At 42.1% G+C, this 23,186-nt stretch overlaps 1 protein-coding gene across 1 annotated transcript in view; it reads left to right on the top strand.

Annotated features, from left to right (window-relative positions):
- LOC120051658 (potassium voltage-gated channel subfamily C member 1-like) overlaps nucleotides 1-21,799 on the top strand; it is an 86,402-nt gene extending 64,603 nt beyond the window's left edge. The window contains exon 4 of the mRNA XM_038998550.1: nucleotides 21,708-21,799. Within this exon, the coding sequence (XP_038854478.1) occupies nucleotides 21,708-21,799 (92 nt within the window). The remainder of the gene's footprint in view (nucleotides 1-21,707) is intronic.
- The last annotated feature ends 1,387 nt before the right edge of the window (nucleotides 21,800-23,186 follow it).

Here is a 23,186-nt window from a genome sequence, read left to right as displayed (position 1 = left end):
ATATAAATTATAATGAAAGGAATGTTAAAGTTCACAGGTGCAACCAGTGCAAAAGGCTATTATTGTTGTTAATATTATCCTCATTATTATTATTGTTGTTAATAATATTATTATTATCATTATTGTTGTTAATAATATTATTATTATCATTATTGTTGTTAATAATATTATTATTATCATTATTGTTGTTAATAATATTATTATTATCATTATTGTTGTTAATAATATTATTATTATCATTATTGTTGTTAATAGTATTAGTATTATCATTATTGTTATTATTCATATTATTATCATTATCATTATTGTTACTATTTATATTATTATTAGCATTATTGTTATTATTAATATTATCATTATTGTTAGTTATTTTTAATATTATCATTATTATTAATATTATTATTATCATTATTGTTAATAATATTATCCTCATTATCCTCATATTATCCTCATACGAAGACTTGATGATAATTTTTGGGGGAAGGGGGTGATAGAAATAGAATCTCATTCTAGAATCTCATTCTAGTTCTATGGATAGAAGTAGAATCTCATTCTAGAATCTCATTCTGGCTCTATGGATAGAAATAGAATCTCATTCTAGAATCTCATTCTAGTTCTATGGATAGAAATAGAATATCATTCTAGAATCTCATTCTAGTTCTATGGATAGAAATAGAATCTCATTCTAGTTCTATGGATAGAAATAGAATATCATTCTAGAATCTCATTCTAGGTCTATGGATTTAAATAGAATCTCATTCTAGGTCTATGGATTTAAATAGAATCTCATTCTAGTTATATGGATATAAGTAATCGAAGTAAACACGTTTTTTTTTTTAAACAGAAGCAGCACACAAATATTTGATAATCACTCCCAAAAACATTTGACAGTACAAGCACAACTTCTGCACACAAAAGCATATATACAGGCACAAACACACCAAAAAGTAGGCACATATCATTACAGCACATTACAGCACAATAACCAGTCACAGATACTGAGCTACATAAGGCTTGAAAACAACAGTCCCTCTGTGCTATATCGATGCTGAGTTAGGATGTGTCTTAAAACCAAGTGGCACCCTATTCCCTATGTAGTGCACTGCTTTTGCCCGAGGGCCTGCATACAGTAGGTGGGAATAACCCTGTTCAAAAGTAGTGCCCTACATAGGGAATGAGGTGCCATTTGGTTTGTGATGTACAGGTTGCCAGTGTAACACCCATTTGTTAAAAACTGCTAATTTTATACACACAACAAACAAGGCTACTGTATTATCAGGTGGGTGGCTGGTGTTGCGGTGAGGGGGTCTTATTATGGGACAGACATATCGTGGTGGGAACACCATGGTTCATTACACAAACTGAGTCTGATGCTGCTGGTCTGCTCCGAGGCTGTCGCTGGGTGGTCTCTACAAACATATCAAAAACAAAACAACACAGACAATTATTACAACAAATGATGTCTTTGTGATGGAGATGGTTGACAGGTAGACTAGGATATCTCTACTAGAACAGTGTAGAGGACAGGTAGACTAGGATATCTCTACTAGAACAGTGTAGAGGACAGGTAGACTAGAGAATATCTCTACTAGAACAGTTTGAGGACAGGTAGACGGATACCTCTACTAGAACAGTGTAGAGGGACAGGTAGACTAGGATATCTCTACTAGAACAGTGTAGGGAGAGGTAGACTAGGATATCGTACTAGAACAGTTGTAGAGGGACAGGTAGACTAGGATACCTCTACTAGAACAGTGTAGAGGGAAGGTAGACTAGGATACTCTACTAGAACAGTGTAGAGCGACAGGTAGACTAGGATACCTCTACTAGAAACAGGTAGAGGACAGGTAGACTAGGGATACCTATAGAACAGTGTAGAGAACGGTAGACTAGGATACTCTACATAACAGTGTAGAGGACAGGTAGACTAGGATACCTCCTACTAGAACAGTGTAGAGGGACAGGTAGACTAGGATATCTCTACTAGAACAGTGTAGAGGGACAGGTAGACTAGGATATCTCTACTAGAACAGTGTAGAGGGACAGGTAGACTAGGATATCTCTACTAGAACAGTGTAGAGGACAGGTAGACTAGGATACCTCTACTAGAACAGTGTAGAGGGACAGGTAGACTAGGATATCTCTACTAGAACAGTGTAGGGGACAGGTAGACTAGGATATCTCTACTAGAACAGTGTAGAGGGACAGGTAGACTAGGATATCTCTACTAGAACAGTGTAGAGGGACAGGTAGACTAGGATACCTCTACTAGAACAGTGTAGAGGACAGGTAGACTAGGATACCTCTACTAGAACAGTGTAGAGGACAGGTAGACTAGGATATCTCTACTAGAACAGTGTAGAGGACAGGTAGACTAGGATATCTCTACTAGACAGTGTAGAGGGTACAGGTAGACTAGGATATCTCTACAGAAACAGTGTAGAGGACAGGTAGACTAGATACCTCTACTAGAACAGTGTAGAGGGACAGGTAGACTAGGTACCTCTACTAGAACAGTGTAGAGGACTAGGCTAGGATACCTCTACTATAACAGTGTAGGGACAGCTAGGCTAGAATACCTCTACTATAACAGTGTAGGAGGCTAGAATACCTCTACTATAACAGTGTAGGGGGCTAGAATACCTCTACTATAACAGTGTAGGGGGCTAGGATACCTCTACTATAACAGTGTAGGAGAATAGGATACCTCTACTATAACAGTGTAGGAGACTAGGCTAGGCTAGGATACCTCTACTATAACAGTGTAGGAGACTAGGCTAGGCTAGGATACCTCTACTATAACAGTGTAGGAGACTAGGCTAGGCTAGGATACCTCTACTATAACAGTGTAGAGGCTAGGATACCTCTACTATAACAGTGTAGGAGGGACATGTAGAGTATGGATATCTCTACTAGAAACAGTGTAGAGGACAGGTAGACTAGGATATCTCTACTAGAACAGTGTAGAGGACAGGTAGACTAGGATATCTCTACTAGAACAGTGTAGAGGACAGGTAGACTAGGATATCTCTACTAGAACAGTGTAGAGGGACAGGTAGACTAGGATATCTCTACTAGAACAGGTAGAGGACAGGTAGACTAGGATATCTCTACTAGAACAGTGTAGAGGACAGGTAGACTAGGATATCTCTACTAGAACAGTGTAGAGGACAGGTAGACTAGGATATCTCTACTAGAACAGTGTAGAGGACAGGTGACTAGGATATCTCTACTAGAAAAAGTGTAGAGGACAGGTAGACTAGGATACCTCTACTAGAACAGTGTAGAGGGACAGGTAGACTAGGATATCTCTACTAGAACAGTGTAGAGGACAGGTAGACTAGGATATCTCTACTAGAACAGTGTAGAGGACAGGTAGACTAGGATATCTCTACTAGAACAGTGTAGAGGACAGGTAGACTAGGATATCTCTACTAGAACAGTGTAGAGGACAGGTAGACTAGGATATCTCTACTAGAACAGTGTAGAGGGACAGGTAGACTAGGATACCTCTACTAGAACAGTGTATGGCAGCGGGTGGTGGAATGACGGTAAATAAAATGCGCTCTGCTTTTCATCATGGTAAAGGTGTCAGTTTAACCATGTATTTTTCCATGCTTAGAATCAAGGCAGAAGGCATCAGACAGAGATGTAGTGTTTGTTTCCAACGGTTGGATTCTTCAGAATGTTAATACTCATGCCCAGATCATGCTGTTGCTGTACAAAGGTTCAGTCAGTAGTGGCCATGCTTTGTTTGGGACATTGTGTCATGCTCCCATAGTCCCAACTCATGGAAGCACTCTTTGACCCCGCACACAAGTACCGTAGGCTATACAACGGACTAGCTATATGCTAACGGAAAAAGTTACAAACATGAATGCATGTTTTGTCTTTTAAATAAAAAAACAGAGTCTAAAACACTGTTGTATACAAAATTTATTTCATGCAATGATATTTTTTTATTTATTTACATCTTGTATTTGAATACTTTTCTTTTGCATAATGTAAAATACATGCATGTTCCTTTCCCCCAACATCCCCCAAAACCCCATACTGTACTGTACTGTACTGGAACCTTATATAATTGCATTACGTACGAACATATAGTTCACCTGTATCTCTTTTGACATTTAATCTTCACAAGGGTTTTAACAGTTAACATCAAGCACCACCACAGCAGAGATATGATCAGACAAAAAGGAAATGGAAAACCTTGCCCAAATAAAGCAGGATATATATTTTATTAGGATTTAATGTGTCTGATAAATAAGTCAACTCAAGACTTGTTAAAGTGCTTTTCCTTTATGTTTTACTGCATAAGTATTGGGGCTGAAAAAAAAATACATAAATTCCTACAGATACAGGTGTAAACGATATATCATCATGTCTGCAGACTATGTATCATTATGTATTGTTAAACTGCAAACAGTTCGTATTATCTCACTAGTAAATCTTTTCATTTAACGTTTGGTATATTAAATGAAGTTTGGTATATTAAGTCAAGTGTTACTCTTTTGAAAGTAGGTTCCTATATAAAAATTATTTCCTAAAAAACCACATAGTAAGTAAACAATACATGAATTTGGGAAAGGCAAAACATGGCAGCTACATGAATTGTTCTGCTATGAGTCTCTTGCTATAGAATAAGCTGCTTCAGAATGTGCATAATAAAAGGGAGAAGAAGCTTTTGAAAGAAAGCAACATGTTTTTCTTACATGTGATACAGTTAGCTTCTCGTTGAACATAATCTCATGCAACACATGCAAATGAAACGAAAGTTTAGTTTCTGTTGACAAACGTATCATCATCATTCTAGATCTCTTCCTCATTCTAGAATCATCATCATTATTCTAGATCCCTACTCATTCCAGATTTGACATCTGTACTGCGACTCTCAGAGTTATAAAGTGTTTGTCTCATCATACACATCCTGTATTCAGAACGCCTTCACTTTGCAACAAGGAAATACTTAAATGGGAGATACTCAACAACTTGTCTGCGTCCCAAATGGCACCCTATTCCCTATTAAAGTGCACAACATTTGACCAAGGCCCATAGGGTATCTGGTCTAAAGTAGTGCACTATGTAGGGAATAGGGTGCCAGTAGTGTACTATATAGGGAATAGGGTGCCAGTAGTGCACTATATAGGGAATAGGGTGCCAGTAGTGCACTATATAGGGAATAGGGTGCCAGTAGTGTACTATATAGGGAATAGGGTGCCAGTAGTGCACTATATAGGGAATAGGGTGCCAGTAGTGCACTATATAGGGAATAGGGTGCCAGTAGTGTACTATATAGGGAATAGGGTGCCAGTAGTGTACTATATAGGGAATAGGGTGCCAGTAGTGCACTATATAGGGAATAGGGTGCCATTTGGGACACCAGAAAACAGCAGGCAGCTGTTCGCTTCCAATAAGTAAAACCACAGCTTCAGCATCATAAACATGTTAAAGCAGGGGTTAAATACATCTTATGAAATTGTCTTTGTTTCACAAGTTTTATTTTAAAAAAGCAGATGAGAAAGTTATTAATATAGAACGGAAAGTAAAAAGTATGAGAAATCAAAAACAACAGAGCAACAGGCAATGATAGAAAGGCAGAACAAATAGACAATCGGGGATAATATCCTGTAGAATCACATATCAGACTAGTATATCATCAATGCTTTACTGGAGCTGCATCTGAACGAGGCAATCCATGCAAAGAGGCCTGTGTGACAATGTACTGAACATGATGAGACTCTCAAGCTAAGACCTTGTCTTGGGAGCATTTTGTACCATTATTTCAATTTGGAGACAAATTGGAGACGGAAAAAAAAGAAAAGAAAAAGGAAAGCAAAAAGGAACGCGGGAGTAAGGGCAAGAGTAAAACTAAAGAGAGGGGAGAGCAGTAGAGAGAGGGGAGAGCAGTAGAGAGAGGGGAGAGCAGTAGAGAGAGGAGAGAGCAGTAGAGAGAGCAGTAGAGAGAGAGAGGTAGAGAGAGCAGTAGAGAGGAGAGAGCAGTAGAGAGAGGGGAGAGCAGTAGAGAGAGGGGAAAGCAGTAGGGAAAGGAGAGAGCAGTAGAGAGAGGGAAGAGCAGTAGAGAGGGGAGAGCAGTAGAGAGAGGGGAGAGCAGTAGGGAAAGGAGAGAGCAGTAGAGAGAGGGGAGAGCAGTAGAGAGAGGAGAGAGCAGTAGAGAGAGGAGAGAGCAGTAGAGAGAGCAGTAGAGAGAGGAGAGAGCAGTAGAGAGAGGAGAGAGGGGAGAGCAGTAGAGAGAGGAGAGAGGGGAGAGCAGTAGAGAGAGGGGAGAGCAGTAGAGAGAGGAGAGAGCAGTAGAGAGAGGAGAGAGCAGTAGAGAGAGGCGAGAGGGGAGAGCAGTAGAGTGAGGAGAGAGCAGTAGAGAGAGGAGAGAGCAGTAGAGAGAGGAGAGAGCAGTAGAGAGAGGAGAGAGCAGTAGAGAGAGGAGAGAGCAGTAGAGAGCAGTAGAGAGAGGGGAGAGCAGTAGAGAGAGGAGAGAGCAGTAGAGAGAGCAGTAGAGAGGGGAGAGCAGTAGAGAGAGGAGAGAGCAGTAGAGAGAGGAGAGAGCAGTAGAGAGAGGAGAGAGCAGTAGAGAGAGGACAGGTCATATAGTGATAGGATGTGTCCAGAAACAACCCCTAGAAATCTGAGAGGATTGGAGAGGTGTAACTAAGCAATAATATATGGTGACAACTCCACCTTGCCCTCTGATAGGCTAGGTGGCGATATCACCATATTGCCTACACCTATCCAATCCTCTCAGATCTCCACAAGTGTCTAGCGAGTAGGCCGGGGCTACCGTTAGGGGGTGATTCCGGACAGGGCCAAAGTGTCCTGGTGAACCATGCTAGAGTTCAGAGAATGGATGGGATGGGGGAGTGAGAGTGCTGGATGAGACAGGATGGACTGCAGGGTAGGGCGGAAACGCAGGAGGACGACACTCCAGAGGCGTCATGGCCGCCCAGGCCACTCACGCTCATGCCAGACATGCTGTTTAGGGCGCTCCAAGGCTTGTCATAACCTTCAGTTGGAAAACAGAGAGTGTTTTGAGTACAGTACAGTGCAGAGTGTTTTGAGTACAACGCACTGAAAGTTGAGTACGTGGCACTGAAAGTTTTGAGTACAGTACATTGCAGTGTTTTCAGTACAGTACAATGCAGTGTTTTCAGTACAGTACAATGCAGTGTTTTGAGTACAATATATTGCAGTGTTTTGAGTACAGTACACTGAAAGTTGAGTACAGTGGACTGAATGTTTTCACGACAGTACATTGCAGTGTTTTCACTACAGTACAAGCCAAAACGTTTCTGAGAATGTGTCTTAATTTCTTTGTATTTCTTACAACCAGTTAATTTCTTGTTTTAGTTTTTCTCCAAACACAAAAGTCAACAGATTTCAGTTAGTCAGTGAGGTCAACGACAGCAATATCGTCCATGCATTGCATGCATGCACAGGGGGGTACTGGAATGGTTTAGAAGAGCCATGTTGACAGACACCTACACCACCTGAGTGGGGAATAATATGTTGGCAGCTACAATATATTGGAGAATATGTTGGCAGCTACAATATATTGGAGAATATGTTGGCAGCTACAATATATTGGAGAATATTTTGGCAGCTATAGTATATTGGAGAATATGTTGGCAGCTACAAAATATTGGAGAATATGTTGACAGCTACAAAATATTGGAGAATATTTTGGCAGCTATAGTATATTGGAGAATATGTTGGCAGCTACAAAATATTGGAGAATATGTTGACAGCTACAAAATATTGGAGAATATGTTGACAGCTATAGTATATTGGAGAATATGTTGGCAGCTACAATATATTGGAGAATATGTTGGCAGCTACAATATATTGGAGAATATTTTGGCAGATACAGTATATTGGAGAATATTTTGGCAGCTATAGTATATTGGAGAATATGTTGGCAGCTACAAAATATTGGAGAATATGTTGGCAGTCTGTTAAAGTATATTGCACAATATGTTGGCAGTCTGCTACAGTTTAATGGAGAATATGTTGGCAGTTACAATATACTGGAGAATATGTTGGCAGTCTGTTAAAGTATATTGCACAATATGTTGGCAGTCTGCTACAGTTTAATGGAGAATATGTTGGCAGTTACAATATACTGGAGAATATGTTGGCAGTCTGTTAAAGTATATTGCACAATATGTTGGCAGTCTGCTACAGTTTAATGGAGAATATATTGGCAGTCATCTACAGTATACTGGAGAACATTTTGGCAGTCTGCTAGAATATATTGGAGAATATGTTGGCAGCTACAATATATTGGAGAATATGTTGGCAGTCTGATACAGTATATTGGAGAATATGTTGGCAGTCTGATACAGTATATTGGAGAATATGTTGTCAGTATGCTACAGTATATTAGAGAATATGTTGGCAGTCTGATACAGTATATTAGAGAATATGTTGGCAGTCTGATACAGTATATTAGAGAATATGTTGTCAGTCTGCTACAGTATATTAGAGAATATGTTGGCAGTCTGCTACAGTATATTAGAGAATATGTTGGCAGCCTGCTACAGTATATTAGAGAATATGTTGTCAGTCTGCTACAGTATATTAGAGAATATGTTGGCAGCCTGCTACAGTATATTAGAGAATATGTTGTCAGTCTGCTACAGTATATAGAGAATATGTTGCAGCCTGTACAGTATATTAGAGAATATGTTGGCAGCCTGCTACAGTATATTAGAGAATATGTTGGCAGTATGCTACAGTATATTAGAGAATATGTGTCAGTCTGCTACAGTATATTAGAGAATATGTTGCAGTTGCTACAGTAATTAGAGAATATGTTGTCAGTCTGCTACATATATTAGAGAATATGTTGTAGTCTGTACGTATATTAGAGAATATGTTGTCAGTCGCTACAGTATATTAGAGATATGTTGTCAGTCTGCTACAGTATATTAGAGAATATGTTGTCAGTCTGCTACGTATATTAGAGAATATGTTGTCAGTCTGCTACAGTATATTAGAGAATATGTTGTCAGTCTGCTACAGGATATTAGAGAATATGTTGTCAGTCTGCTACAGTTATTAGAGAATATGTTGTCAGTCTGCTACAGTATATTAGAGAATATGTTGCAGCTGCTACAGTATATTAGAGATATGTTGTCAGTCTGCTACAGTATATTAGAGAATAGTTGGCAGTCTGTACAGTATATTAGAGAATATGTTGGCAGTCTGATACAGTATATTAGAGAATATGTTGGCAGTCTGCTACAGTATATTAGAGAATAGGTTGTCAGTTGCTACAATTAGAGATAGTTGGCAGTCTGCTACAGTATATTAGAGAATATGTTGGCAGTCTGCTACAGTATATTAGAGAATAGTTGGCAGCTGCACAGTATATTAGAGAATTGTGGCAGTCTGCTAAGTATATTAGAGAATATGTTGCATCTGCTACAGTATATTAGAGAATAGTGTCAGCTCTACAGTATATTAGAGATTGTTGCAGTCATACAGTATATTAGAGAATATGTTGGCAGTCTGATACAGTATATTAGAGAATATGTGTCAGTCTGCTACAGTATATTAGAGAATATGTTGGCAGTCTGATACAGTATATTAGAGAATATGTTGTCAGTCTGCTACAGTATATTAGAGAATAGTTGGCATCTGCTACAGTATATTAGAGAATATGTTGGCAGTCTGCTACAGTATATTAGAGAATATGTTGTCAGTCTGATACAGTATATTAGAGAATATGTTGGCAGTCTGCTACAGTATATTAGAGAATATGTTGGCAGTGTCACGGCCGTCAAAGGAATTGGACCAAAGCGCAGCGTGGTGAGCGTACATATTCCTTTTATTTAGGATGACGTCGACAAAAACAATAAACAATACAAAACAACCGTGAAGCTTAAGGGCTATGTGCCACAAACAAAAGCTTAAGGGCTATGTGCCACAAACAAAGTTAACTACCCACAACGAAAGGAGGGAAAAAGGGCTACCTAAGTATGGTTCCCAATCAGAGACAACGATAGACAGCTGTCCCTGATTGAGAACCATACCCGGCCAAAACATAGAAACACAAAAACATAGAAAATAGAACATAGAATGCCCAGCCCAAATCACACCCTGACCAAACCAAATAGAGACATAAAAAGGCTCTCTAAGGTCAGGGCGTGACAGGCAGCTATAATATATTGGAGAATATGTTGGCAGATACAGTATATTGGAGAATATGTTGGCAGTCTGCTACAGTATATTAGAGAATATTTTGGCAGCTACAATATATTAGAGAATATGTTGCAGTCTCTCTATAGCTCCGTCCATCCACACTCTCTATTAGCTCCGCCATCCACCTCTCTATTAGCTCCGCCCATCCACCCTCTCTATTAGCTCCGCCCATCCACCCTCTCTATTAGCTCCGCCCATCTACCCTCTCTATTAGCTCCGCCCATCCACCCTCTATTAGCTCCGCCCATCCACCCTCTATTAGCTCCACCCATCCACCCTCTCTATTAGCTCCTCCCATCCACCCTCTCTATTAGCTCCGCCCATCCACCCTCTCTATTAGCTCCGTCCATCCACCCTCTCTATTAGCTCCGTCCATCCACCCTCTCTATTAGCTCCGTCCATCCACCCTCTCTATTAGCTCCGCCCATCCACCCTCTCTATTAGCTCCGCCCATCCACCCTCTATTAGCTCCGCCCATCCACCCTCTATTAGCTCCACCCATCCACCCTCTATTAGCTCCACCCATCCACCCTCTCTATTAGCTCCGCCCATCCACCCTCTCTATTAGCTCCGCCCATCCACCCTCTCTATTAGCTCCGCCCATCCAACCTCTCTATTAGCTCCACCCATCCACCCTCTCTATTAGCTCCGTCCATCCACCCTCTCTATTAGCTCCGCCCATCCACCCTCTCTATTAGCTCCGCCCATCCACCCTCTCTATTAGCTCCGCCCATCCACCCTCTCTATTAGCTCCACCCATCCACCCTCTCTATTAGCTCCGCCCATCCACCCTCTCTATTAGCTCCGTCCATCCACCCTCTCTATTAGCTCCGCCCATCCACCCTCTCTATTAGCTCCGCCCATCCACCCTCTCTATTAGCTCCGCCCATCCACCCTCTCTATTAGCTCCGCCCACCTACCCTCTCTATTAGCTCCGCCCATCCACCCTCTCTATTAGCTCCGCCCATCCACCCTCTCTATTAGCTCCGCCCATCCACCTTCTCTATTAGCTCCGCCCATCCACCCTCTCTATTAGCTCCGCCCATCCACCCTCTCTATTAGCTCCGCCCATCCACCCTCTCTATGAGCTCCGCCCATCCACCCTCTCTATGAGCTCCGCCCATCCACCCTCTATTAGCTCCGCCCATCCACCCTCTATTAGCTCCGCCCATCCACCCTCTATTAGCTCCGCCCATCCACCCTCTCTATTAGCTCCGCCCATCCACCCTCTATTAGCTCCGCCCATCCACCCTCTATTAGCTCCGCCCATCCACCCTCTCTATTAGCTCCACCCATCCACCCTCTCTATTAGCTCCGCCCATCCACCCTTTCTATTAGCTCCACCCATCCACCCTCTCTATTACCTCCGTCCATCCACCCTCTCTATTAGCTCCGCCCATCCACCCTCTCTATTAGCTCCACCCATCCACCCTCTCTATTAGCTCCACCCATCCACCCTCTCTATTAGCTCCGCCCATCCACCCTCTCTATTAGCTCCGTCCATCCACCCTCTCTATTAGCTCCGCCCACCTACCCTCTCTATTAGCTCCGCCCATCCACCCTCTCTATTAGCTCCGCCCATCCACCCTCTCTATTAGCTCCGTCCATCCACCCTCTCTATTAGCTCCGCCCATCCACCCTCTCTATTAGCTCCACCCATCCACCCTCTCTATTAGCTCCACCCATCCACCCTCTCTATTAGCTCCGTCCATCCACCCTCTCTATTAGCTCCGCCCATCCACCCTCTCTATTAGCTCCACCCATCCACCCTCTCTATTAGCTCCACCCATCCACCCTCTCTATTAGCTCCGCCCATCCACCCTCTCTATTAGCTCCGCCCATCCACCCTCTATATTAGCTCCGCCCATCCACCCTCTCTATTAGCTCCGCTCATCCGTCTCTCCTACCTATCTTTATCCAACCACCCTTCATCCATCCACCCATTGGTCTCTCCTACTGAAATGTATTTGGCAGGGTCTACAGTCAATCACGGATTACAAGAATAAAACCATCCGCGTCGCGGACCCCGATGTCTTGCTCCCAGACAAACTAAACAACGTCTTTGCTCGCTTTGAGGACAATACAGTGCCACTGACACGGCCCGCTACCAAAACCTGCGGGCTCTCCTTCAACGCAGCCGACGTGAGTAAAACATTTAAACGTGTTAACCCTCGCAAGGCTGCAGGCCCAGACGGCATCCCCAGCCGCGTCCTCAGAGCATGCGCAGACCAGCTGGCTGGTGTGTTTACGGACATATTCAATCAATCCTTATCCCAGTCTGCTGTCCCCACATGCTTCAAGATGGCCACCATTGTTCCTGTACCCAAGAAAGCTAAGGTAACTGAACTAAATGACTATCGCCCCGTAGCACTCACTTCTGTCATCATGAAGCGCTTTGAGAGGCTAGTCAAGGATCATATCACCTCCACCCTACCTGACACCGGGGGCACACTACCTGCCCTCCAGGATACCTACACCACCCGATGTCACAGGAAGGCCATAAAGATCATCAAGGACAACAACCTGAGCCACTGCATGTTCACCCCGCTATCATCCAGAAGGCGAGGTCAGTACACGTGCATCAAAGCTGGGACCGAGAGACTGAAAAACAGCTTCAGACAAAAGGCCATCAGACTGCTAAACAGCCATCACTAACATTGAATGGCTGCTGCCGACATACTGACTCAAATCTCTAGCCACTTTAATAATAAAACATTGGATGTAATAAATGTATCACTAGTCACTTTAAACAATGCCACTTTATATAATGTTTACATACCCTACATTACTCATCTCATATGTATATACTGTGCTCTATACCATCTACTGCATCTTGCCTATGCTGTTCGGCCATTGCTCATCCATATATTTATATGTACATATTCTTATTAATTCCTTTACACTTGTGTGTACAAGGTAGTTGTTGTGAAATTGTTACTGCACGGTTGGAACTAGAAGCACAAGCATTTCGCTACACTCGCATTAACATTTGCTAACCATGTGTATGTGACCAATAAAATTTGATTTGATTTGATACCCATCTTTATCCATCCAACTACCCTTCATCCCTCCACCCACCCATCCGTCTCTCCTACCCATCTTTATCCATCCAACCACCCTTCATCCATCCATCCACCTCACCTACCTATATTTATTCATCCAACCACCCTTCATCCATCCATATCTCCTACCCATCTTTATCCATCCAACCACCCTTCAGTCCTTCATCCATCCACCCATCCAAACTTGTGAGGCCAAATTCTGCCTGTTGGGGAACGCTGCCTTATAACAACCTGTTAAACAAAACCAGAATCCTTAGTCACCACCAAAAATACCCATTGAATAACTAACTTGTTTACGTTGTGTAACGTTATCCCCGTTCTCTGCATATTTAACAATGATATTACTGTGTTGTACACACAACATTCTCATTCTCATTTCAACAAGAAGTGGAAGAACTGTCCTGTCTGATTCTTGTCATTCACCTGGAGCAGCTTGGTTAATGAACTATGTCAGTGATACTCATATTCTGCTCATCAGACACTGTGTGTGTGTGTGTGTGTGTGAGTGTGTGTGTGTGTGTGTGTGTGTGTGTGTGTGTGTGTGTGTGTGTGTGTGTGTGTGTGTGTGTGTGTGTGTGCGTGCGTGCGTGCGTGCGTGTGTGTGTGTGTTTAACTAACCCTTGTGGCGACCAGAATTTCTCACAAGGATAATAAAACAAGGAAAATTCGAACAAGTGGGAACATCTTGCCGGTCCCACTGAGGAAAAAGGCTATTTTAAGGTTAGGGTTACATTTAGGGTTAGTTTAAGGGCTAAGGTTACATTTAGGGTTAGGTTAAGGGCTAAGGTTAGATTTAGGGTTAGTTTAAGGGCTAAGGTTACATTTAGGGTTAGGTTAAGGGCTAAGGTTAGATTTAGGGTTAGGTTAAGGGCTAAGGTTACATTTAGGGTTAGGTTAAGGGCTAAGGTTAGATTTAGGGTTAGGGAAAATAGGATTTTGGATGAGAATCAATTATTTGGTCCCCACAAGGATAGCAATACAAAACAGTGTGTGTGTGTGCACTTTAAACTGTACAGAATTAGATGGGAGGATCCTTCACTAATTAAAGCGAAGAGAAGAGGAAAACGCTAAAATATTCATTTCCCAGAATACCACGCACGCATCTGTTTATTCTGGTTGGTTCTCCAGACCAGTAAAAAAAAAAAGAAGCACAGTGGTAACCGTAGTAACTAAACACGAGTCACTGCAGCAGAGCCCCCCCAAAAATTGTGCGTCTCATTTCAGTCACTACTTAATGTTGTAAAACCAACATGCTTTTAAAAAGGGGGCACTCTGCAGTTCAACCAACAATAAAGTATTCACTGGTAAACAGCTGAGGGGGGGGGGGGGGGGGGTTGAATCCTTGTGTTGATGCGTCGTGGGACTTTTAAAGGTTGAATTATTACTAAATGTAACTACTGTCAAATTCATGTACAGAGGTAGGACTGACCATCTATGATGTCGCAATTCTAGTTTTAACCATGTTGTGATGCTGTACAGCATCTGTTTACAATTACATTGGAGTAAAACAACCTTATATTTGGGGTTCTGATGGGGGTACGACAGTTGAACTAAGCTCACGAGGCATTTATAATTCATATTCTTCAAGAATCAGTGGCTATATATCATTAATTTACATGTTAAACAAATGGATCTACTAATCACACATGGCCCCTTTAATCTTACTGGCCCCTTTAATCTGGCTGGCCCCTTTAATCTGGCTGGCCCCTTTAATCACACATGGCCCCTTTAATATGGCTGGCCCCTTTAATCTTGCTGGCCACTTTAATTTTGCTGGACCCTTTAATCTGGCTGGCCCCTTTAATCTTGCTGGCCCCTTTAATCTTGCTGGCCCCTTTAATCACACATGGCCCCTTTAATCTGGCTGGCCCCTTTAATCTGGCTGGCCCCTTTAATCTTGCTGGCCCCTTTAATCTGGCTGGCCCCTTTAATCTTGCTGGCCCCTTTATCCAAATCTTCCATGTCTGTTCCTCTCCCCTGATAACTCTACAATATAATGTTGTGCTCCGTAAAAGTTGACTTGAGTGTGTTTTGAATTCATCGTTATAATTTTGAGGAGACGATTATCGATTATGGAAAGTTCAATAATAGCCTGATACAGTAGCATCACATCACACACATATTCTACGTACAAAACGACAAACTACATTACGAATATATGCAGAGTGCACCCATAACTCCACCCATAACTCCATCCTTCTCCTGACAAGGCTCACAGCTGTTCTCTTTTTTTTAACACGATAGCAAGTAGTTGAGGCAAGCTATAATTACATCAACAGGGAGATGATGATTCCTAGGGTGCCATTTTGGACACAGACCCTGTATAATTGCAAGGCTCTGAGAGAGCCACTAAGACCGGAGGGGCATTCCCATGTTATTTTTATTTATTTAACCTGTATTTAACTTGGCAAGTCAGTTAAGAACAAATTCTTATTTAAAATGACGTTCGACCAAAAGGCAGAAGGCCTCCTGCGGGGACGGGGGCTGGGATTAAAAAGTAAATAAATAAATAAAATATAAATATAGGACAAAACACACATCACGACAAAAGACCTAAGACAACAACATAGCAAGGCAGCAACATATGACAACAACATGGTAGCAACACAACATGACAACAACATGGTAGCAACACAACATGACAACAACATGGTAGCAACACAACATGACAACAACATGGTAGCAACACAACATGACAACAACATGGTAGCAACACAACATGACAACAACATGGTAGCAACACCACATAACAACAACATGGAAGCAACACCACATAACAACAACATGGTAGAAACACCACATAACAACAACATGGTAGAAACACCACATAACAACAACATGGTAGAAACACAACATAACAACAACATGGTAGCAACACAACATGGTAGCAACACCACATAACAACAACATGGTAGAAACACCACATAACAACAACATGGTAGCAACACCACATAACAACAACATGGTAGCAACACCACATAACAACAACATGGTAGCAACACCACATAACAACAACATGGTAGCAACACCACATAACAACAACATGGTAGTAACACCACATAACAACAACATGGTAGCAACACCACATAACAACAACATGGTAGCAACACCACATAACAACGACATGGTAGCAACACAACATGGAAGCAACACCACATAACAACAACATGGTAGAAACACCACATAACAACAACATGGTAGTAACACCACATAACAACAACATGGTAGCAACACAACATGGTAGCAACACCACATAACAACAACATGGAAGCAACACCACATAACAACAACATGGTAGAAACACAACATGGTAGCAACACCACATAACAACAACATGGTAGCAACACAACATGGTAGCAACACCACATAACAACAACATGGAAGCAACACCACATAACAACAACATGGTAGCAACACCACATAACAACAACATGGAAGCAACACCACATAACAACAACATGGTAGCAACACCACATAACAACAACATGGTAGCAACACCACATAACAACAACATGGTAGCAACACCACATAACAACAACATGGTAGTAACACCACATAACAACAACATGGTAGTAACACCACATAACAACAACATGGTAGCAACACAACATGGTAGCAACACCACATAACAACAACATGGAAGCAACACCACATAACAACAACATGGTAGCAACACCACATAACAACAACATGGTAGCAACACCACATAACAACAACATGGTAGCAACACCACATAACAACAACATGGTAGCAACACAACATAACAACAACATGGTAGCAACACAACATGGTAGCAACACCACATAACAACAACATGGTAGCAACACCACATAACAACAACATGGTAGAAACACAACATGGTAGCAACACCACATAACAACAACATGGTAGCAACACAACATGGTAGCAACACCACATAACAACAACATGGAAGCAACACCACATAACAACAACATGGTAGCAACACCACATAACAACAACATGGTAGCAACACCACATAACAACAACATGGTAGCAACACCACATAACAACAACATGGTAGCAACACCACATAACAACAACATGGTAGAAACACCACATAACAACAACATGGAAGCAACACCACATAACAACAACATGGAAGCAACACCACATAACAACAACATGGTAGAAACACCACATAACAACAACATGGTAGAAACACCACATAACAACAACATGGTAGCAACACAACATGGTAGCAACACCACATAACAACAACATGGTAGCAACACCACATAACAACAACATGGTAGCAACACCACATAACAACAACATGGTAGTAACACCACATAACAACAACATGGAAGCAACACAACATGGTAGCAACACCACATAACAACAACATGGTAGCAACACCACATAACAACAACATGGAAGCAACACAACATGGTAGCAACACCACATAACAACAACATGGTAGCAACACCACATAACAACAACATGGAAGCAACACAACATGGTAGCAACACCACATAACAACAACATGGTAGCAACACCACATAACAACAACATGGAAGCAACACAACATGGTAGCAACACCACATAACAACAACATGGAAGCAACACAACATGGTAGCAACACCACATAACAACAACATGGTAGCAACACCACATAACAACAACATGGTAGCAACACCACATAACAACAACATGGTAGCAACACAACATGGTAGCAACACCACATAACAACAACATGGTAGCAACACCACATAACAACAACATGGTAGCAACACCACATAACAACAACATGGTAGCAACACCACATAACAACAACATGGTAGCAACACCACATAACAACAACATGGAAGCAACACCACATAACAACAACATGGAAGCAACACCACATAACAACAACATGGTAGAAACACCACATAACAACAACATGGTAGAAACACCACATAACAACAACATGGTAGCAACACAACATGGTAGCAACACCACATAACAACAACATGGTAGCAACACCACATAACAACAACATGGTAGCAACACCACATAACAACAACATGGTAGCAACACCACATAACAACAACATGGTAGCAACACCACATAACAACAACATGGAAGCAACACAACATGGTAGCAACACCACATAACAACAACATGGTAGCAACACCACATAACAACAACATGGTAGCAACACCACATAACAACAACATGGTAGCAACACCACATAACAACAACATGGTAGCAACACCACATAACAACAACATAGTAGAAACACAACATAACAACAACATGGTAGCAACACAACATGGGAGCAGCACAACATGGTACAAACATTATTGGGCACAGACAACAGCACAAAGGGCAAGAAGGTAGAGACAACAATACATCACGCGAAGCAGCCACAACTGTCAGTAGGAGAGTCCATGATTGAGTCTTTGAATGAAGAGATGGAGATAAAACTGTCCAGTTTGAGTGTTTGTTGCAGCTCGTTCCAGTCGCTAGCTGCAGCGAACTGAAAAGAGGAGCGACCCAGGAATGTGTGTGCTTTGTGGACCTTTAACAGAATGTGACTGGCAGAACGGGTGTTGTATGTGGAGGATGAGGGCTGCAGTAGGTATCTCTGATAGGGGGGAGTCAGGCCTAAGAGGGTTTTATAAATAAGCAGAGCGGGTGTTGTATGTGGAGGATGAGGGCTGCAGTAGGTATCTCTGATAGGGGGGAGTCAGGCCTAAGAGGGTTTTATAAATAAGCAGAGCGGGTGTTGTATGTGGAGGATGAGGGCTGCAGTAGGTATCTCTGATAGGGGGGAGTGAGGCCTAAGAGGGTTTTATAAATAAGCAGAGCGGGTGTTGTATGTGGAGGATGAGGGCTGCAGTAGGTATCTCTGATAGGGGGGAGTCAGGCCTAAGAGGGTTTTATAAATAAGCAGAGCGGGTGTTGTATGTGGAGGATGAGGGCTGCAGTAGGTATCTCTGATAGGGGGGAGTCAGGCCTAAGAGGGTTTTATAAATAAGCAGAGCGGGTGTTGTATGTGGAGGATGAGGGCTGCAGTAGGTATCTCTGATAGGGGGGAGTCAGGCCTAAGAGGGTTTTATAAATAAGCAGAGCGGGTGTTGTATGTGGAGGATGAGGGCTGCAGTAGGTATCTCTGATAGGGGGGAGTGAGGCCTAAGAGGGTTTTATAAATAAGCAGAGCGGGTGTTGTATGTGGAGGATGAGGGCTGCAGTAGGTATCTCTGATAGGGGGGAGTCAGGCCTAAGAGGGTTTTATAAATAAGCAGAGCGGGTGTTGTATGTGGAGGATGAGGGCTGCAGTAGGTATCTCTGATAGGGGGGAGTCAGGCCTAAGGTATACATTTGACATCGGCGCGTTCGGAATCCATTCAGGCTCGATAAAATATGAAAAGTTTTCGCCTACGACCAAAAATGAACAAGTGAAACTTGGGGGTTTTCACCTGTTAAGGTGAAACCTTCGTTGAGGGGGACCCCAATATTTTCCATACAAAACTTATGGGCTCATATGAAAGAGGAGGTCAAATAAATGACAATTGGGGTCAAAGGTCAAAAGTTCACGTAGTTCGGGTGATGCTGTTGAGGGTTATTCCCATGTTATTGCCATGTTTCTCCAATGTTATCCCCATGTTATTCCCATGCTATTCCCATGCTATTCCCATGTTATTCCCATGCTATTCCCATGCTATTCCCATGTTTCTCCAATGTTATTCCCATGTTATTCCCATGTTATTCCCCATGTTATTCCCCTGTTATTCCCATGTTATTCCCATGCTATTCCCATGTTTCTCCAATGTTATTCCCATGTTATCCCCATGTTATTCCCCTGTTATTCACATGCTATTCCCATGTTATTCCCATGTTTCTCCAATGTTATTCCCATGTTATCCCCATGTTATTCCCCTGTTATTCCCATGCTATTCCCATGTTATTCACATGCTATTCGCATGTTATTCCCATGTTTTTCCCATGCTATCCCCATGTTATTCACATGCTATTCGCATGTTATTCCCATGTTTTTCCCATGCTATCCCCATGTTATTCCCATGTTATTCCCATGCTATTCCCATGTTATTCCCATGCTATCCCCATGTTATTCCCATGCTATCCCCATGTTATTCCCATGCTGTTCCCATGCTATCCCCATGTTATTCCCATGCTATCCCCATGTTATTCCCATGCTGTTCCCATGCTATCCCCATGTTATTCCCATGCTATTCCCATGTTATTCCCATGCTATTCACAAATAATTGCTAGCCTGGAGGTCCCATGTGACAATGACCATGGGAGTTGGCAAGACAGCACCTACGGCTAGCCAGAGACCAGAGGTTGTTCTCTCTGTGGGGGGGGGGGGGGGGGGGGGGGCTGCTGATGGTGTGCCAGGTTGTTCTCTCGGTGGGGGGGGGGGGGGGGGGGCTGCTGATGGTGTGCTAAGTTGTTTGCCTCTGGGGGGGCTGCTGATGGTGTTGATAAAGAGAGAGGCATCCTGGTTGTGTCCCAATAATCTCTTATTTCTCCTGAAGTTGTACACTTGTTCACTTCCATTTACTGATTCTCGAAAGGTATAAGAAATTCCCAGTAGTCCATGCCTCCACCAACCCAATGTTTTTAGATTTGTAGGAAGTAGTGAATGAGTGCACACTTCAGGAGAAAGGAGGGATTGGGACGTAACCACTGATTACACACACACACACACACACACACACACACACACACACACACACACACACACACACACACACACACACACACACACACACACACACACACACACACACACAGACATAGGCAGCATCCAAAATGGCACCCTATTCCTCTTATAGTACACTACTGTTAGTAGGGAATAGACAGTAATGCAGGTAATAACCAATACACCCATACAGTAGCCTTATATCAAGGCTAGAACTGTGGAACAAAGAACCTTTAGTTTGTGTTTTAGTTTCTACTGCCCTCTACTGGACTGGGGCTGAACTTCTCTTCAACAGTCTCTCTCCACCAATGAGGATGAATTACACAACATGATGATTTTGAAATCAATGGGGTATTTTTTGACATTGCAGCTGACTGAAATCTGACTGATCTACAAATCTCGCTTCATACACAACTGCTCATTATTGTTTACCCACAATGCATCACAGCTTTTTCGAACACAGCAATTGATTGGTTAATTTGTGCAGGGCGACTGCTAAGCAGATGGTCTGGAACGCAGCCATTATCTCAAACACACCTGTGACCAGTCTCACCTGTGACCAGTCTCACCTGTGACCAGTCTCACCTGTGACCAGTCTCACCTGTGACCAGTCTCCCCTGTGACCAGTCTCACCTGTGACCAGTCTCCCCTGTGACCAGTCTCCCCTGTGATCAGTCTCACCTGTGACCAGTCTCACCTGTGACCAGTCTCCCCTGTGACCAGTCTCCCCTGTGACCAGTCTCACCTGTGACCAGTCTCCCCTGTGACCAGTCTCCCCTGTGACCAGTCTCCCCTGGGACCAGTCTCACCTGTGACCAGTCTCCCCTGTGACCAGTCTCACCTGTGACCAGTCTCCCCTGTGACCAGTCTCACCTGTGACCAGTCTCCACAGTGACCAGTCTCACCTGTGACCAGTCTCCCCTGTGACCAGTCTCACCTGTGACCAGTCTCCCCTGTGACCAGTCTCCCCTGTGACCAGTCTCACCTGTGACCAGTCTCCCCTGTGACCAGTCTCCACAGAGGACCACAGAGGACCTCCTTCCCAGCTGTCCGTAATTGCTTCCTCCCCAGGTGAAGACCCGTCCACTCTCTGGGAAAAAAAGTGGCACTCCATTTAGTCAGGATCCTTATAAGACATTATAACATGGTAATAAGATGGTACTAAGACATTATAAGATGGTACTAAGACATTATAAGATGGTACTAAGACATTATAACATGGTAATAAGACATTATAACATGGTAATAAGATGGTACTAAGACATTATAAGATGGTACTAAGACATTATAAGATGGTACTAAGACATTATAACATGGTAATAAGACATTATAACATGGTAATAAGACATTATAACATGGTAATAAGATGGTACTAAGACATTATAAGATGGTACTAAGACATAAGATGGTACTAAGACATTATAAGATGGTACTAAGACATTATAAGATGGTACTAAGACATTATAAGATGGTACTAAGACAATATAAGATGGTACTAAGACATTATAAGATGGTACTAAGACATTATAAGATGGTACTAAGACAATATAAGATGGTAATAAGACATTATAAGATGGTACTAAGATGTTAATAAGACATTATAAGATGGTACTAAGACATTATAAGATGGTGATAAGACATTATAAGATTGTACTAAGACATTATAAGATGGTACTAAGACATTATAAGATGGTACTAAGATGGTAATAAGACATTATAAGATGGTAATAAGACAATATAAGATGGTAATAAGTCAATATAAGATGGTACTAAGACAATATAAGATGGTAATAAGACATTATAAGATGGTAATAAGACATTATAAGATGGTAATAAGACAATATAACATTGTAATAAGACAATATAAGATGGTACTAAGACAATATAAGATGGTAATAAGACATTATAAGATGGTAATAAGACCATATAAGATGGTAATAAGACATAAGATGGTACTAAGACAATATAAGATGGTACTAAGACATTATAAGATGGTACTAAGATGGTAATAAGACATTATAAGATGGTACTAAGACATTATAAGATGGTACTAAGACATTATAACATGGTAATAAGATGGTACTAAGACATTATAAGATGGTACTAAGACAATATAAGATGGTAATAAGACAATATAAGATGGTACTAAGACATAAGATGGTACTAAGACAATATAAGATGGCCTGAATGCCAAGCGTCACCTTGGGAGGAAACCTGGCACTATCCCTACGGTG

The sequence above is a fragment of the Salvelinus namaycush genome, chromosome 8 (genome assembly GCF_016432855.1).
Source record: "Salvelinus namaycush isolate Seneca chromosome 8, SaNama_1.0, whole genome shotgun sequence".
In the NCBI taxonomy this organism is placed as follows: domain Eukaryota; kingdom Metazoa; phylum Chordata; class Actinopteri; order Salmoniformes; family Salmonidae; genus Salvelinus; species Salvelinus namaycush.
The sequence above is the reverse complement of the archived record's forward strand: the minus strand, read 5'-3'. Positions and strand labels throughout refer to the sequence as shown.